Source organism: Micromys minutus (assembly GCF_963924665.1).
Source record: "Micromys minutus genome assembly, chromosome: 1".
In the NCBI taxonomy this organism is placed as follows: Eukaryota; Metazoa; Chordata; class Mammalia; order Rodentia; family Muridae; genus Micromys; species Micromys minutus.
In genome coordinates, this window is record NC_137969.1 from 196,046,734 (window position 1) to 196,062,171 (window position 15,438).

At 37.5% G+C, this 15,438-nt stretch overlaps 1 protein-coding gene across 2 annotated transcripts in view; it reads right to left on the reverse strand.

Annotated features, from left to right (window-relative positions):
• The window catches only part of PRKD1 (protein kinase D1), a 275,027-nt gene that overhangs the window by 113,242 nt on the left and 146,347 nt on the right, over nt 1–15,438 (reverse strand). For both annotated transcript variants that reach the window (XM_080918823.1, XM_080918822.1), the window contains exon 2: nt 14,279–14,417. In XM_080918823.1, the coding sequence (XP_080774949.1) occupies nt 14,279–14,417 (139 nt within the window). The remainder of the gene's footprint in view (nt 1–14,278; nt 14,418–15,438) is intronic.

Consider the following 15,438-nt stretch of genomic DNA (forward strand, 5'->3'; position numbering starts at 1 on the left):
ATGTCAGAACTTTTCCATTTTTATTTTGCAAATTTTATTTTACTATTTTTAAGGACTTTTCAAACCTTATTTAATGTATGTTAGTATACTGTAGCTGTCTTCAGACACACCAGAAGCAGGCTTCAGAATGGTTGTGAGCCACCATATAGTTGCTGGAAATTGGACTCAGAACCTGCGGCAAAGCAGTCACTAGTATTCACCATTGAGTCATCTCTCCAGTCCCTATGTTACTATTTTTTATTTATACTTCTTCTTTTCCTCTTTCAACCCTAAAAGTCCATTGCATATATATTATGTCTTCTAATTTGGTGGTTTTTTTTTTTAATTGGTGTTTTTTTTTTTAATCGAAATCCTTTGTGTGTGGACAAGTGGGCATCTGACTTTTGTGCCTTCTCGTGGGCTATTTTCCATCTGTTTTTTCCTTCTATTTTAATGTTTTAATTTTCATTTCATCTTATTTTCTTTTGTTTATTTTATTATTATCGACTAGAAGCCTGTTTATTTTCTACAAAGGAACGTGGAGGAGAAGTAGACCAGAACTTGGAGGAATAGAGAAGAGGAAACTGTAAGCAAGAAGAAAAGTCCCTATTTCCAATAAATGGAAAAATAATGAACAACTTCTTTGTCTAAATGAGAAATCTCCAAGCTCTCCAAATAGATGTTCTGAGGATTAGCAAGGGTTAATGGTAACTATCTCAAAAACTCCAGAGCAAAACAACAACTCAATCAAGCTAAGAAAAATGAATAGCAGGAAAGTTTTCTTTTTCTAGAAACTAAAAGGGTAAAATTGTTTCACAACAGAGAAAATAAAATCAGAGCTAGTTCACATTCTTATTTTTGTATTAACATTCACGCGGAAAAGGAGAAATTGTTTGTATTTGTGCATGGGAAAGCCTGAAGTCAGCACTTGTGAAGTGTCTATGAGAACTACTTAGGAAGTGGAGACACACATACATTCTGGTGCAACATCGCTCTTTTCAAAAGCATCTTTGTATTTGATTCCCATACTGGCATAATGAATAGTGTCATTGCTGGTTAGGACTTAAAACAGCTGCATTTCTAATTTTGGAAGATTATGATAGATTTTTATATGGGCTGCATGTTAAAAGCAAGAAAGTTCCATGCCAACCACCGGGAGAGTGCTGGGCAGACTGTGGCATGGCTGGAACACTGAGCACCAATCAGGGAACATCAAAGACAGGGGATTTGGCAGCTTTTCAAATGATGAACTATCATTTAGCTCACACAAAGATAATTCACTCCCATGGAGACTTCAGAGAGTCCTGCAGTGGCAAATCCAGTGTGCCACTGTTAACACGGGCAGCTGCGGTGACTCTGTTTAACAGTGTGTTCAACTTTCCCGTTCCTCCTCTGGATTCTTCTGTAAAGTGCGTGCGTGCGTGTGTGTGTGTGTGTGTGTGTGTGTGTAGTCTGTCTTTCTATTGTCAGTCTGTGTGCCTGGTGCAGAAAGAGACAGACAAACATTTAGAGAAAAGAATATGGAAATAAGGATACTTTACAACTTTTCCTTCCACAAGGGAATTAACATTATACAGAAAGAATTCAAGAAACTTTCAAATGTCATTTTAGGTTAAGAAATAATCCATACTCATAACACTACAAACTTACACGGATAAATACTAATCATTGAAAACACTACAAACTAATATCCAGCATTCTTTTCTAAAATTGTATTCAGTATGCTTACACGTAAATTCTCAGGTATTCAGATTTATTTTCCTGAAAAAGGCATCAGTGATTAAAAACAATAAAAACATTTTTTTTTCAAAACTAGATCAGTTCTTCATATATTTTAATGAAAGTTCTAGGATTTAGAAATATAATTAATTTTTGTGTTTTCTAACAGATAAATGTACTGACATCCTACTACAATGCATAACTCTATTATAATATATATTCAGGAAATTTTTCAGCCAGCAAGACGCAAAGCCATTCAAGAACTCTGTAAGTGTTCCCGGTATTGCAGCTCAATGCAGTGCACTAGGATGTATGACTAGTGTGTACTAACTGTATCATAGAAAGTCCCCGGGTAAAATGAAGAAAATCTGTCATCAAAACACTAAATAGAATTCCCAATGCAACCCAGAGAGTAAACAGAGGCATCTGTCAGTTACAATCAGTCACTTTGAGTTCAGGCCTATGGTGTTCAGCATAGTACACACCCTGGGAAACAATGAAATAAGAGAAAAAAAACTAAGGGATTTGGAGAAATGTTGTATCAAATACATAAAATTAGTTTACAATGTTGACTTGTAACTATAAAAATATTCCATAGGCTCAGAATTGAGAGGTCTTAAGAATCAAATTTCTCATTTTCTTTAAAAAGGGTCATGTGAGCAATTAGGAAATCAGAAGATAATATCAGAGAATTCTAGAAAAACGATGTAATATCTACTATCACCTGTCATACTCCTCCGTGTGTCATACTGAAGATATTGCAGGCATATTTGCAGTGTGTGTGTGTGTGTGTGTGTGCGTGTGTGTGTGTGTGTGTGTGTGTGTGTGTGTGTGTCTGTGTGAAGTATATGTTTAGGTTGTGCTCTTTGCAGGTAAATTCTGTTCCTTCACCTGTTCTATGTCTTGGAAACTATTTTTATTGTTAGTTAAAATGAAAGCTGGTAGCTACCTGTGTTATTACACCTTAAAGGGAAGCCAGTATGGCTTAGAAACTTAATTTTTTTAAAAGATGGATGAAGTAAGTATAAAAATATTTTCATTTTCCAGTTTAAACTGAGATCACAAGAACCTCTCCTGCCTAACACAAAAGAAAATTAATCTTGTTGTTTTACAGAAATAAAGTCAGGGAATATGTATTTAAAGGAGAAAATTGTCATCAAAAACAGTTTAATACCATGAGTAAATCTTGAAACTTACCTTTTTATGTATCTATGACAAGTAAAGATTTTATTTTTAACAGTAAGTCCTCAAAAATTCACTTTAGAGGGCAAAACATGATAGAATAACAAAACCCTTGGGGTTAAAGGACATAGCTCATTGGGATAGCATGTTTCACATATGGAATGGTTTGACCTATGGTCATATTTAACAAAAAACAAAAGTGAAAGCCATTATATTTTCTAGAATAATTATGCGTTCAAAGTACCCTGAGACCCTATTGTGTCAAGGATCTAACATGATAAACTTTAAGTGCACAGAAGTATTTTAAACTGGCATGATAAACTGGCAGTCTGAGAAGTAAATGTTAAGAAATTCTGACTACACAGTAACCACCAAAGAGGACAAGGAAAAAAACATTGTGTGTGGTTCTCATGGACCTGTACCCTTCCTGTTACTCTGGATGGCAACTGAAGTACTGTCCTCAATCACTGCCATAATGAATGAAAGGAAAGGGCATTAACCACTGTGATTCCTGCCTCACATCTTTGGTGGATGATGAAGACATAAGCCTGAGGCTAGTTCTGTGCAAAGAGGACCCAGACATGTTCTCTGGAAACTATGGCATGTAAACTGACCAAGATCTATGTTGATCTGGACTCCAGTTCTGGTACACATGATTCAACTTTTCCTGCAGGTTTTGCCAGCTGACCCTTAGGCAGAGAAGCTGTTTTGTTAGATGAAGACCAAAGATCTAGTCTGGAGAACAGGGGGGTACTGAGAGAAGCATGTAAGGGGAGCCAGAACTCCAGAGCCTCAGCACTTATTTCTTCTTGACTTAAAACAGAAGTCCGAAGCCAGCTCCACGGCCACCATGAATAGAACCAACATGCTCACAGGAGCCCATGAGCAAGAGTTAATAAGCTGACAGAGCCAAGTACATTCAACAACCTGATGCACACACAAACACACACACACACACACACACACACACACACACACACACACACACAAATGATGACTAAAGCAAATACTGTTATCCTGTTTCATGATGGACAGACACACCCACATGTTCCAAAAATCATACGGAAAATGAGGACATGTTTTTTACATAAAAGTTAGTGTAAAATTAACTGCAACGGTTTCAAAGCAGTATTGCTGGTCTACAAAGTGTTTCTAAAATATAATCAACTCAACAATAGAAGAGACAGGGCAGATCATTGTAAATAAAACTACACCAAAAAAAAAAAAAAAAAAAAAAGAATCACCATTTATTCTGGGGTACATCTTTTTTTTTAATATACAATCTTTATTTTTAAAAAAACAGATAAATGTACAGATTTTAAAAGCATTTTTTCACAAAAGTATATGAATATATTTTGTCAGTACTTGATTTATATTTAAATTCATGTATGCATTTTATTTTATTTTTTAATGTTATGGCTATTTTAATATTTGACAAAAAATAGTTTACTCTAAAACTAATCAAAAGACATGACGTTCACATCACATTTATCACGGAAAAAATCCACCTAGAGGACATTACAATTTTTAATATCTATGTATCCAACAAAAGAGCAAACATGTTCATAAAAGAAACATGACTACAATTTACATCACCTGTTGGCTCTCACATAAAAATAAGAAAACCCACCTTCACCAATAGACACATCATGCAGACAAAAACTAATCTGACATGCCAGAGCTAACTATTACTATGAACTAAGTGGACCTATCAGCCATTCACACATCATTTCACTTAAAAAAAAAAAAAAACAAAAAAAATACATATAGGTTATTTTTATAACTTTTTTATTTTTATATTTTCTTTTTATTTTAAAGGATTGATAGTGTGCATTAAGATCTTGCTAGTTACAATGAGCATAAAGTACATGTAAAACAAGATGTAACCTGGAATTAGTCAAAGATTTCATGGTGTGTAAGGATTAAGCATAATAGTTTTTCTTTTCTTTTCTTTTTTTTTTTTTCTTTTCTTGAACTTCATATATTTTATGAGTTGTTTCTGGGATTTTCAGAGCTTTCTGGGATTAATATTCAATTATCAGTAACTGCATATTATCTCTGTTATTTTGTGACTGTGTTATCTTACTCAGGATGATATTCTCTAGATGCATCCATTTTCTTAAGAATTTCATAAAGTCATTGTTTCTGATAGCTGAGTAGTACTCCACTGTGTAAATGTACCACAATTTTTGTATCCGCTCATCTACTGAAGGACATATTCTTTCCAGCTTCTGGCTATTATAAATAGAGCTGCTATGAAGATTGTGGTGCATGTGCCTTTGTTGTATATTGGACGTTCCCTGGGGTATATGCCCAGAAGTTGGAATAATTGGGTCTTCAGGTAGTACTTTGTCAAATTATCTGAGGCATCAACAAACTGAATTCCAGAGTGGTTGTATCAGTTTACAACCCCACCAGAAGTGGAGAAGTGTTCCTCCATCTCCACATCTTCGCCAGCATCTGCTGTCATCTGAATTTTGGATCTTGGCCAATCTGACTGGTGTGTGGTGGAATCTCAATGTTGATTTGATTTGCATTTCCATGATGGCTAATGCTATTGAGCACTTCCTTAGGTGCATCTCAGCCATTCAATATTCCTCAATCGAGAACTATTTATTTAGCTCTGTACCCTGTTTTTTAATAGGATGTTTGATTCTCTGGTGTCTAGCTTCTTGCGTTCTTTGTATACCTTGGATATTATGCCTCTAATGTGGGGTTCATAAAGATCTTCTCCCACTTGGTTGGCTGAAGTTTTGTTTTCTTGACAATATCCTTAGCCTTACAGAAATTTTGCAATCTCATTAAGTCCCATTTGTCAATATTTGACCTGAGAGCATGAGCCATTGGTGTTTTGTTCAGGAAATTTTCTCCTGTGCCTGTGTTCTAAGGTTTTCCCTACTGTCTCTTCTAATAGTTTCAGTGCACGTGGTTTATTGTGAAGATCTTTGATCCACTTACACATGAGCTTTGTACAAGGAGATAAGCAAGGGTCTATTTTTATTCTTCTGCATGCTGAGAGCCCGAGGGACCACCATTTGTTGAATAGGCTGTCCTTTTTCCATTGAATGTTTACAGCTCCTTTGTCAAAAATCAGATGACCATATATGTGAGGGTTCATTTCTGGATCTTCTATTCTATTCCATTGATCCACATGCCTATTTCTGTACCAGTACCATGCAGTTTTCAACACAATTGCTTTGTAATATAGATTGAGGTCAGGAATAGTGATTACCATAAATTTTTTTTTGTTGTTGTTGAGGATGGATTTCGCTATTCTAGGTCTTTTATTATTCCAGATGAAATTGCACATTGCTCTTTCCAACTCAATGAAGAATTGAGTTGGTATTTTGATGGGGATTGCATTGAATCTGTAGGTTGCTTTTGGTAAGATGGCCATTTTTGTAATGTTGATCCTTCCAATCCATGAGCATGGGAGATCTTTCCATTTTCTGAGATCTTCCTCTATTTCCTTCTTTAGAGGTTTGAAGTTCATGTCATACAGGTCCTTCACTTGCTCAGTTAGAGTTATGCCAAGGTATTTCATATTTTTGTGACTATTGTGAAGGGTATCTTTTCCCTAATGTCTTTCTCCACATGTTTGTCCTTTGAGTAGAGAAAGGCTACTGATTTGATTGGGTTAATTTTATATCCAAACACATTGCTGACTCGTTTATCAGCTTTAGGAGTTTTCCAGTGGAATTTTTGGGGTCAGTTAAGTACACTAACATGTCATGTGCAAATAGTGTTGTTTTTACTTCTTACTTTCCAATTTGTATCCCTTTAATTTCCTTTTGCCATCTAATTGCTCCAGCCAGGAATTCCAGTACTATTTTGAATAGGTAGAGGGAGAGTGGGCAGCCTTGTTGAGTCCCTGATTTTACTGGGATTGCTTCAAGTTGCACACCATTAAGTTTGATTTTGGCCGTTGGTTTGCTGTATATTGCTTTTATTATTTTTGGTATGGGCCTTGGATTCCTGTTCTTTCCAAGACTTTTAACATGAAGGGGTATTGAATTATGTCAAATGCTTTCTCAGCATCTAGTGAGACGACCATGTGCTTTTTACATTTGAGTTTGTTTTTATAGTGGATTACATTGATGGATTTCCGTATATTAAATCATTCCTGCATCCCAGGGATGAAGCCTACTTCATCATGGTGAATGATAATTTTGATGTGTTCTTTGATTCAGTTTGCAAGGATTTTCTTGAGTATTTTTGCATCAATGTTCATAAGTGAGACTGGTCTGAAGTTCTCATTCCTTGTAGGGTCTTTGTGTAATTTAGGAACGAGGGTTATTTTAGCCTCAAAAAAAATGTGTTAGTTAGTGTTCCATCTGATTCTATTTTGTTGAATAGTTTGGAGAGTATTGGTTTAGGTCTTCAATAAATATCTGATAAAATTCTGCACTGAACCCATCTGGACCTGAGCTTTTTTTTTTTTTTTTTTTTTTTTTTTTTTTTTTTTTTTTGGTGGGGGGGAGCCTATTGATGACTGCTTCTATTTCTTTAGGTGTTATGGGATTTTTTAAATAGTTTACTGGTCATGGTTTAACTTTAGTGTCTGCTATCTTTCTAGGAATTCATCCATTTCTTCAAGATTTTCCAGCTTTGTTAAGTATAGGCTTTTATAGTAGCATCTGATGATTTCTTGAATTTCCTGAGTTTCAGTTCCTATGTCTCCACTTTCATTTCTGATTTTGTTAATTTGGATACTCTCTCTTTGCCCTTTAGTTAGTCTGGTTAAGGGTTTATCAATCTTGTTAATTTTCTCACTGAACCAGCTCCTGGTTTTTTTGGTTCTTTCAATGGTTCTTTTTGTTTCTACTTGGTCTATTTCTGCCCTAATTTTGATTATTTCTTGCCATCTACTCCTCTTGGGTGTATCTGCTCCCTTTTGTTCTAGAGATTTTAACTGTGCTATCAAGTTGCTAGTGTATGCTCTCTCCATTTTCTTTTTGGAAGCACTCTGAGCTATGAGTTTTCCTCTCAGTACTGTTTTCATTGCAACACATAGCTTTGGGTATGTTGTGTTTTCTTTTTCATTGAATTCTAAAAAAAATCCTTAATTTCTGTCTTTCTTTTTTCTTTGACCCTGATATCGTTTGATAGAGTATTGTCTAGTTTCTATGTGTATATGGGCTTTTTGTGGTCTTTGTTGTTATTAAAGACCAGCCTTAGACCATGGTGATCTGAAAGGATGCATGGGAGTATTTCAATCTTCTTGTATCTATTGAGGCTCGTTTTGTGACCAAATATGTGGTCAATTTTTGAAAAGGTGACGTGAGGTGCTGAGAAAAAGGTTTATTCTTTTGTTTTAGGATGATATATTCTCTAGATATCTATTAATTCCAGTTTGTTCATAACCTCTGCTAGTTTTACTGTGTCCTTGTTCAGTTTCTGTTTCTACAATCTGTCCATTGGTAAGAGTGGGGTATTGTGGTCTCCCACTATTATTGTGTAGGGTATAATGTATTTTTTGAGCTTTATTAGGGTTTCTTTTATGAATATCGGTGCTCTTGTATTTCGAGCATATATGTTAAGAATTGAGATTTCCTCCTGACAAATTTCCCCTGTAATGAGCAAAAAGTGTCTTTCCTTATCTTTTTTGATAATCTACTTTATTCAATATTAGAATGACCACTCCAGCTTGCTTCTTGGGGCTGTTTGCTTGGAAGTTTTTTTTCCAAACCTTTTAATCTGAGATAGTATCTGCCTTTGTCTCTGAGATGTGTTTCCTGTATGCAGCAAAATGCTGGGTTTTGTTTAGGTATCCAGTCTGATAGCCTATATCTTTTTATTGGGGAATTGATTCCATTTATGTTAACAGATATCAAGGAACTGTGGTTGCTATTTCCTGCTAATTTTGCTTTTGGAGGTAGAATTGTGCCTGTGTGTCTTTCTTCTTTAGGTTTTCTTGCTTAGGAGTTTTCTTGTTTTTACTACAATGTAATTCCCATTTTTGCATTGGGTTTTCCACCTATAATTCGTTTTAGTGCTGGGTTTTTGGTCAGATATTGTGTAAATTTAGTTTTGTCTGGGAATCTTGGTCTCTCCATCAATGGTGATTGAGAGTTTTGCTGGGTATAGCAGCTTGGGCTGACACTTGTGCTCTCCTAGGGTCTGCATGATATCTGTCCAGGATCTTCTAGCTTTCATATTCTCTGTTGAGAAGTAGGGTGTGATTCTTATTGGTCTGCCTATATATGTTACATGATCTTTTTCCCTTACTGCTTTTAGTATTCATTCTTTGCTTTGGGCAGTTGGCATTTTGACTAATATGTGTCAGGAGGAATTTCTTTTCTGGTCCAACCTATTTGGAGTTCTGTAGGCTGGATTTATGCTCATGGTCATCTCATTCTTAAGGGTAGGGAAGTTTTCTTCTATGATTTTCTTGAAGATATTTACTGTTCCTCTTAGTTGATATTCTTTGCCCTCTTCTATTTCTATTATCCTTAGGTTTGGTCTTTTCATTGTGTCCTGGATCTCCTGGACATTTTGGGTTAGGAGCTTTTTGGTTTTTGCATCTTCTCTGTTTTGTCTATATTTTCAATGTTGTTTTCGGCTCCCGAGATTCTCTCTTCCATCTCTTGTAGTCTGTTGGAAATGCTTGCCTCTGTGACTCCTGATATCTTTTTTAGGTTTTCTACTTCTAGGGCTTTCTCTTTTAGTGTTTTCTTTATTGTATCCATTTCTGATTTAAATTCCTTCCATTCCTTCATCTCTTTGGTTCTGTTTTACTCTAGTTCTTTGAGTTCTTTGAGTGTTTTTCTTGTTTCCTCTTTAAAGGCTTCTAATTCTTTATACTTTTCCTCCCATTCTTGTTTAAGGATCTCTATCATCATCTTGATGTATGATTTCGGGTCTGAGTCTTTTTTTCTGGAGTGTTTGGCATTCAGCTGTTGGCTGTGATGGGCGAGCTGGGTTCTGATGTTGCCAAGTTGTCTTGGTTTCTCTTGGGTACGTTCTTTTCCTTTCTTGCCATTTTGTTGTCAGTGTTTATATGTGGTCTTGTTGTCAGTGATTGTTTCTCACCTCTCCCTTGTACCTGGCCTTTGTCTCTGGATCTCAGCGTGTTCCTGGTAACAGATGGCCTGAGAGTCTATTCTGTAAGCATGAGCCACAGTCTGATAACAGACAGCCCAAAGCAGGGTTCCTGCTTCCCTGATCCAAGCCATGGGGGTGTAGGGGGCACAAGTTCTGCATCATCTTCACAGACCTCTCTGTTCCCCAGCTACTCGGCTACTTGGAGCACTCTCTCACTAGGCCTGTGTCCCTGGATCTCTGCTGTTCCTGGTGGCAGATGGCCTGAGCGCCTGTTCTGCACACAGGGGCTGTGGGGAGGAAACACCCAACTCCAAAGCAGGGTTCCTGTTCCCCTGAACCAGTCTGGGGGGGCACAGTTTACTTGCACTCAGCAGAGATCCCCAGCTACTCAGAACGCCTTCTCACCATGCCTATGTCCCTGGATCTCTCCTGTTCCTGGTGGCAGATGGCCTGAGTGCCTGTTCTGTAAGCAAGGCCTGCCAGCTGGAAACAGACAGCCCAATGCAGGGTTCCTGCTTCCCTGAACCAAGCGCGCGGGGGGGGGGGGGGGGGGGGCAGAGATCTCTCTGCTCTCTGGGGTACTTTGATGTTATAATCAGACTCAAAGAAATGTATATTGAATGATTAAGCCCAGATCTTTTACAACCCTAACTAGTCAGAGGGTGTTAGGTCTAGAAGGTGTCAGCCATAATCAAATTTGATTTCTGAAAAGTGAATAGAACTTCCTCCCTATAGTGTGGCATGAGAAGTGAATTAGCACCCTGCTTACCGGAGCTCTCTCTCAGGTCATGGGTATATTAGATAGGTATGGAACCACACTAATCAAGGAATATATATACACACACACACACACACACACACACACACACATACATATATATACATACACATATATATATACACACACACATGTGTGTGTGTGTGTGTGTGTACACATATGGCAGGTAGGTATATGGCATGATTTAATGGGAATCAATCATGTACACATTCTAGAAAGAAATGAAGACATTTCTACAATGTTACTATGTTACTTTCTCAGGATTATATTTTACACACCATTAAGAGAAAGCCAGGATTACTACATCATGGTTTTAGTTTTGGTCATGGATGTGAATTTGGAGAGGACACTGGATGAGCTGTGGCAGTGTTACCCTATTTAATACCAAATATAATTTTTACTAATTTAGAATTCACCACATAACTCATGCTGTCTCAAACGTGTGACAATCTTTCTGCCTCAGCTACCTGTATGCTGCAACATAGCTGTTTAAGCAAGAGCCTTCCTAATTGCCTTCATCTGACTGTAGTCTGAGCCACCACATTAAGCTTTCATTTTCTTTTTCCTGAGGAAGAAGGATTCTGGTTCTGTAATAAAGGAAATGTAAATGGATCCTGAAAGCACATCTCTATTTTCTGTGCTTAAAATACCATCAGTGCTTCCTGGAAACATGAACTTATCTAACTAGAGAAGGACATTTTCACACAAGTCCTCAAGGATTTCAGTTCACTGGTTCCAAATCAAAAGACTTTTCCGATTTCTCTGCTACCCTGAGTCATCATGAAAGAAAGCAGTGATGTGATGTGGTAGGTTTCAAAGGAATGCTGTCTAATGGCAAGTATTTTATTCCCTGATACATTCCACTCTGTGCATAGGGGTATTGTTATGTTGTTTATGATGCTTTGGTTGTTGTTCTTGCCTCTAAGGATATGTGATGTGATGTGTACATACATGTGCATACATATAGAGTCAGATGTTAATGCTCTATGTCTTTCTCAATTCCTTCTAATCTAATGAAATGTCGTTTCGAACCTACCAGTGAGCATCAGACCTGCCATCCGAGCTCTGAAGTTACAGAGACATGGTGTCAAGAACAGATTTTTACATATGTTCTGAGTGATCTGGTCTCAGGGCTAATGCTTATATGACAGCATGGGTAAAAAAAGCCATCTCCCCAGACTCTTTAAAAGACATTTTTAATGTTAAGATTCTTGCCCTATGTGCAAGAGGAGCGAGGTTCCTACAAAATAAAGACCAGATGCTTACATTTGGAGCAAACCATTCCATGGATATGTCACAGAGGAATAACAAGACTGTAGAGGTAAGAGCTGATAGGTACTCAATAGAGGCTAAAACCATCCAGGAATAAAGTAAAATTGGTATAGACATTCGAAAAGTATGGCTTCACAGGTGTAGCAAAGTTTTGATGAATCTTTATAAGAACATTTTAATCTTGCTTAACCCGCCATTCCTTACTTATCAGATTTGGCTTCTTAAGAATGTCTGCCAAGAGGTGGCAAAGAGAAAACAAATATTACAGCTAGCCCTTATTGAGGCTTTTAAGGTAAGGATATTCTTGAGTGTTTTATACAACTGCATGCTTGTTTTTTGTATCAGCCTATGAAGTAGGTTGTTGCCATTTCAGAGATGAGAAATTATGAGTCCGTAATGACTTGATGATGTTTTGGTAGCAACGAATAGACAGAGACATGAGCTCAGACTGATTCTGAGAACTGCTCCATTACTGTGCATAGTACATTATCTACAGGCAAGGGAAAAAAAATGAAACAAAACAAAAATCCTGACTCCCAGTCAATTCATGTGATACTTTAGTTGCAGCTTTAATTCAAAATAACAAAACCTCACAGGTATTACAGACTGCTTCATTCCCAAAGGACAGGACTGGTGCTCTATGTGAATGGAACCAGTTCATCACTCAGGAAGAACCCGACTCTTTTGGCATCTACACTGAAGGATATGGAAAGACACCAGAAGGATAGGGGAAGGGAATGGTGACACTCTCCGGTGGCTGCAGCTCTCCTGTGAGTCCTCTTCAACCTTTCTCTCTCTTATATTCATGACTTCCAAATAATTGTTGGTTTGCCTTGTACAACTTCAATGTGATGGTTTGTTTTATTTTATTATACATTTTATTATATTTTGTTGTTATAAAGGAATAGAAAAAAATCCGGGTGGAATAAAAATTCCTCATACCGGTCTAGTTGTGACTATCCAGAAAATATACTCAGAAAACATACCATATTTGCAGAACCATCTGGTTGCAGGTTTAATGTGGATTTTAGATAAGAACACATGCAGACAACAATTTCTCTGGATAATTTTTTTCCTGTTACCTTCTAGCATTCAGAACAGCTAGAAGACTACTTCTATGTGCTAACGTACACTAAAAGAAATTCAAGAAAACCACAGAAAGGCAACACAAAGAAGCATGTGAATGCCTTAAATGTCAATAAAGAATAGCCAAAGCTTTTGCTTAATATATTTAGCAACAGTTCAGATTCATAAACAACAGAAAAGTATTTCTTTAGTGAAATAAAAATTAATTTTGTGATAACTCTCCAAGGCAAGTGAAGCAAACAGTACAACTTAGTTACATTAATACAATGAAGACAGTGGGGCTCAGAAGAGACAGAGAAACAAGTGAGAGGAAGCAAGGCAGAGCCAACCACACACAGAGGCAGGTGCAGAGCAGGAAGTTTGGGACACCATGAACAAGCACAGATAGGGTAAAGAAGTCCAAGAAATGATGGCTAGCAATTTGATGCTACAAGATCTCCTACAGTCAAAGAGACAGAAGGAACCAAGAGTCAGAAAGCAGAGAGGAGCCATGTAATTCCAGTTACTAGGTAGTGAATCTAATTATAAAATGGAACAATAAAAATCTAGACATAATTATGATCTCTGCCTCAGCTTTCCATCCTCACAAGGGCCTGTGCCTCAGCTGTGCATTTGGGCTACATTTTAAATAGTGAATTCTCCCATTTTTTCCCCAGAATTGATACTCACAGTACTAACAGTAGTAATTTTTAAATTTTAAGACATGGCTCTCCTCGGCGAATGAGTTAACTAGTATTAGAGGAATGGTGAGATCTAATTTACCTCCTCTGCTTTTGGTCTTGGCATTTGATAGCAAATAAGAAGTTATTTCTACTGTTTTATATTGACTTCTAGATACGTGGAGAACTGATGGGCACCTTCATATTAGTGAGATAACAGTTTGTTTGGGCTGTTGTCAAACCAAATGAGAGTCAATGTTGGTGTAAGGATTCTTGTGAGCATGACTCTAATTATGGGTGTAGGCGGAACTGTCTTAGAGTCTGGAAGGGAGCACATAGTAGGAATATACAGTAAAAGCCTAGGTGTGAAAACAGCCAAATTCTTTTTATAGGCAAACCTGACCTGGAACTCACTCTAACTCAAGTTGGCCTTAACTCATAATCCCTCTGTCTGAGCCAGGCAGGGTTGAGGTTACAGATGTGCACATCCAGGCCAGGATTTTTCCAAAGTAAGTTTGAAGGTTTAATTTATCTACAGACATGGAAATCAGGATCTTACCTGACAGGACCACTTCAATGAGATCACCCTCCTGGATATCACTTGCGATCTTCAGCAGCTGAAGTATGTTTTCAGAGGCAGGATCGTGACGGAAAAGCAGGATCTTATCATAGAGCCCATAGAAGCCACATTCGGGGAACTGCCAATGTGACACAACAGTTCAAATGTCAGAACCTCCTTACATAGTTTGTCTTCACAGAAAACCACCGACCGGCCAAGTAGGTTTCTAATTCACAAACAAAGAGGAAAAAAAAATTCCTAGAAGCTTCTGTAGGGATATGATTAAGTATCATTACCAGTCATGCTCGATAGTGGGAAGATAAGAATGCATTTTCTCACCTCAAACAAGAAACAGCTTATTAAAATTCTGTTACACATAACTTGACAATTTGGCAAAGAAACAAGCCAGTCTGCTTTGACACATTCAAGAATAGATATGACGCAAGGAAACTAAACACACTGAGGGCACAGAAGTGAGTTCTAGATGCTCTGACTCTAGACATAACCAAGCCAGACAGCACACCTTTCTTCTGCTCCCTCACTATCCTCCTTGCTCTCCTTCAGGCTAAAAATGCAGGGTCATGTGACCCAGTGTAAGGAACTGTCACTAATACAAGTGAGCTGCTGATACAAGTGGAACGTTGGGATGTGCAAAGTTCTACTGACACAGATTTCTCATGGGATTACTGATCACTGTTAACCTTTCTACTGTCAAACTTTCTCATCAGGTTGGGAGAGTCACAAGACAGAAGGAAAAGACTCCCTTTTGGAAACTGTAATTGGTGTTGGATCTCCTAAGTGACCAATGACAAGAGGCCCTTGCCCCAAGTCCCACCACTCTACAGCAGGAAGAAAGAAAAGTGGAGAATTGTGGGTTCCAGGGTAGCCTCAGTCACACACTCAGTCCCGGGCCACTCCAGGTTTTCTATTGCAATAAATGGCCTCAAGAATCTAATATATTCTGAAAGCAAATACAGTGTATTATGAATCCACTTTTTCTTATTCATAAAATTAAGAGCTTCATTCATGTGAGTTTTTTTTGTATAAATTAAAAATAAACATATTCAGAACACTCTGGGCTTTTAGAATTCTATGTTGATGACAAGGCTTAAAACTACTTCTACATATCTCTTAGACTTTCCTAAAATAAATGCAGCAGC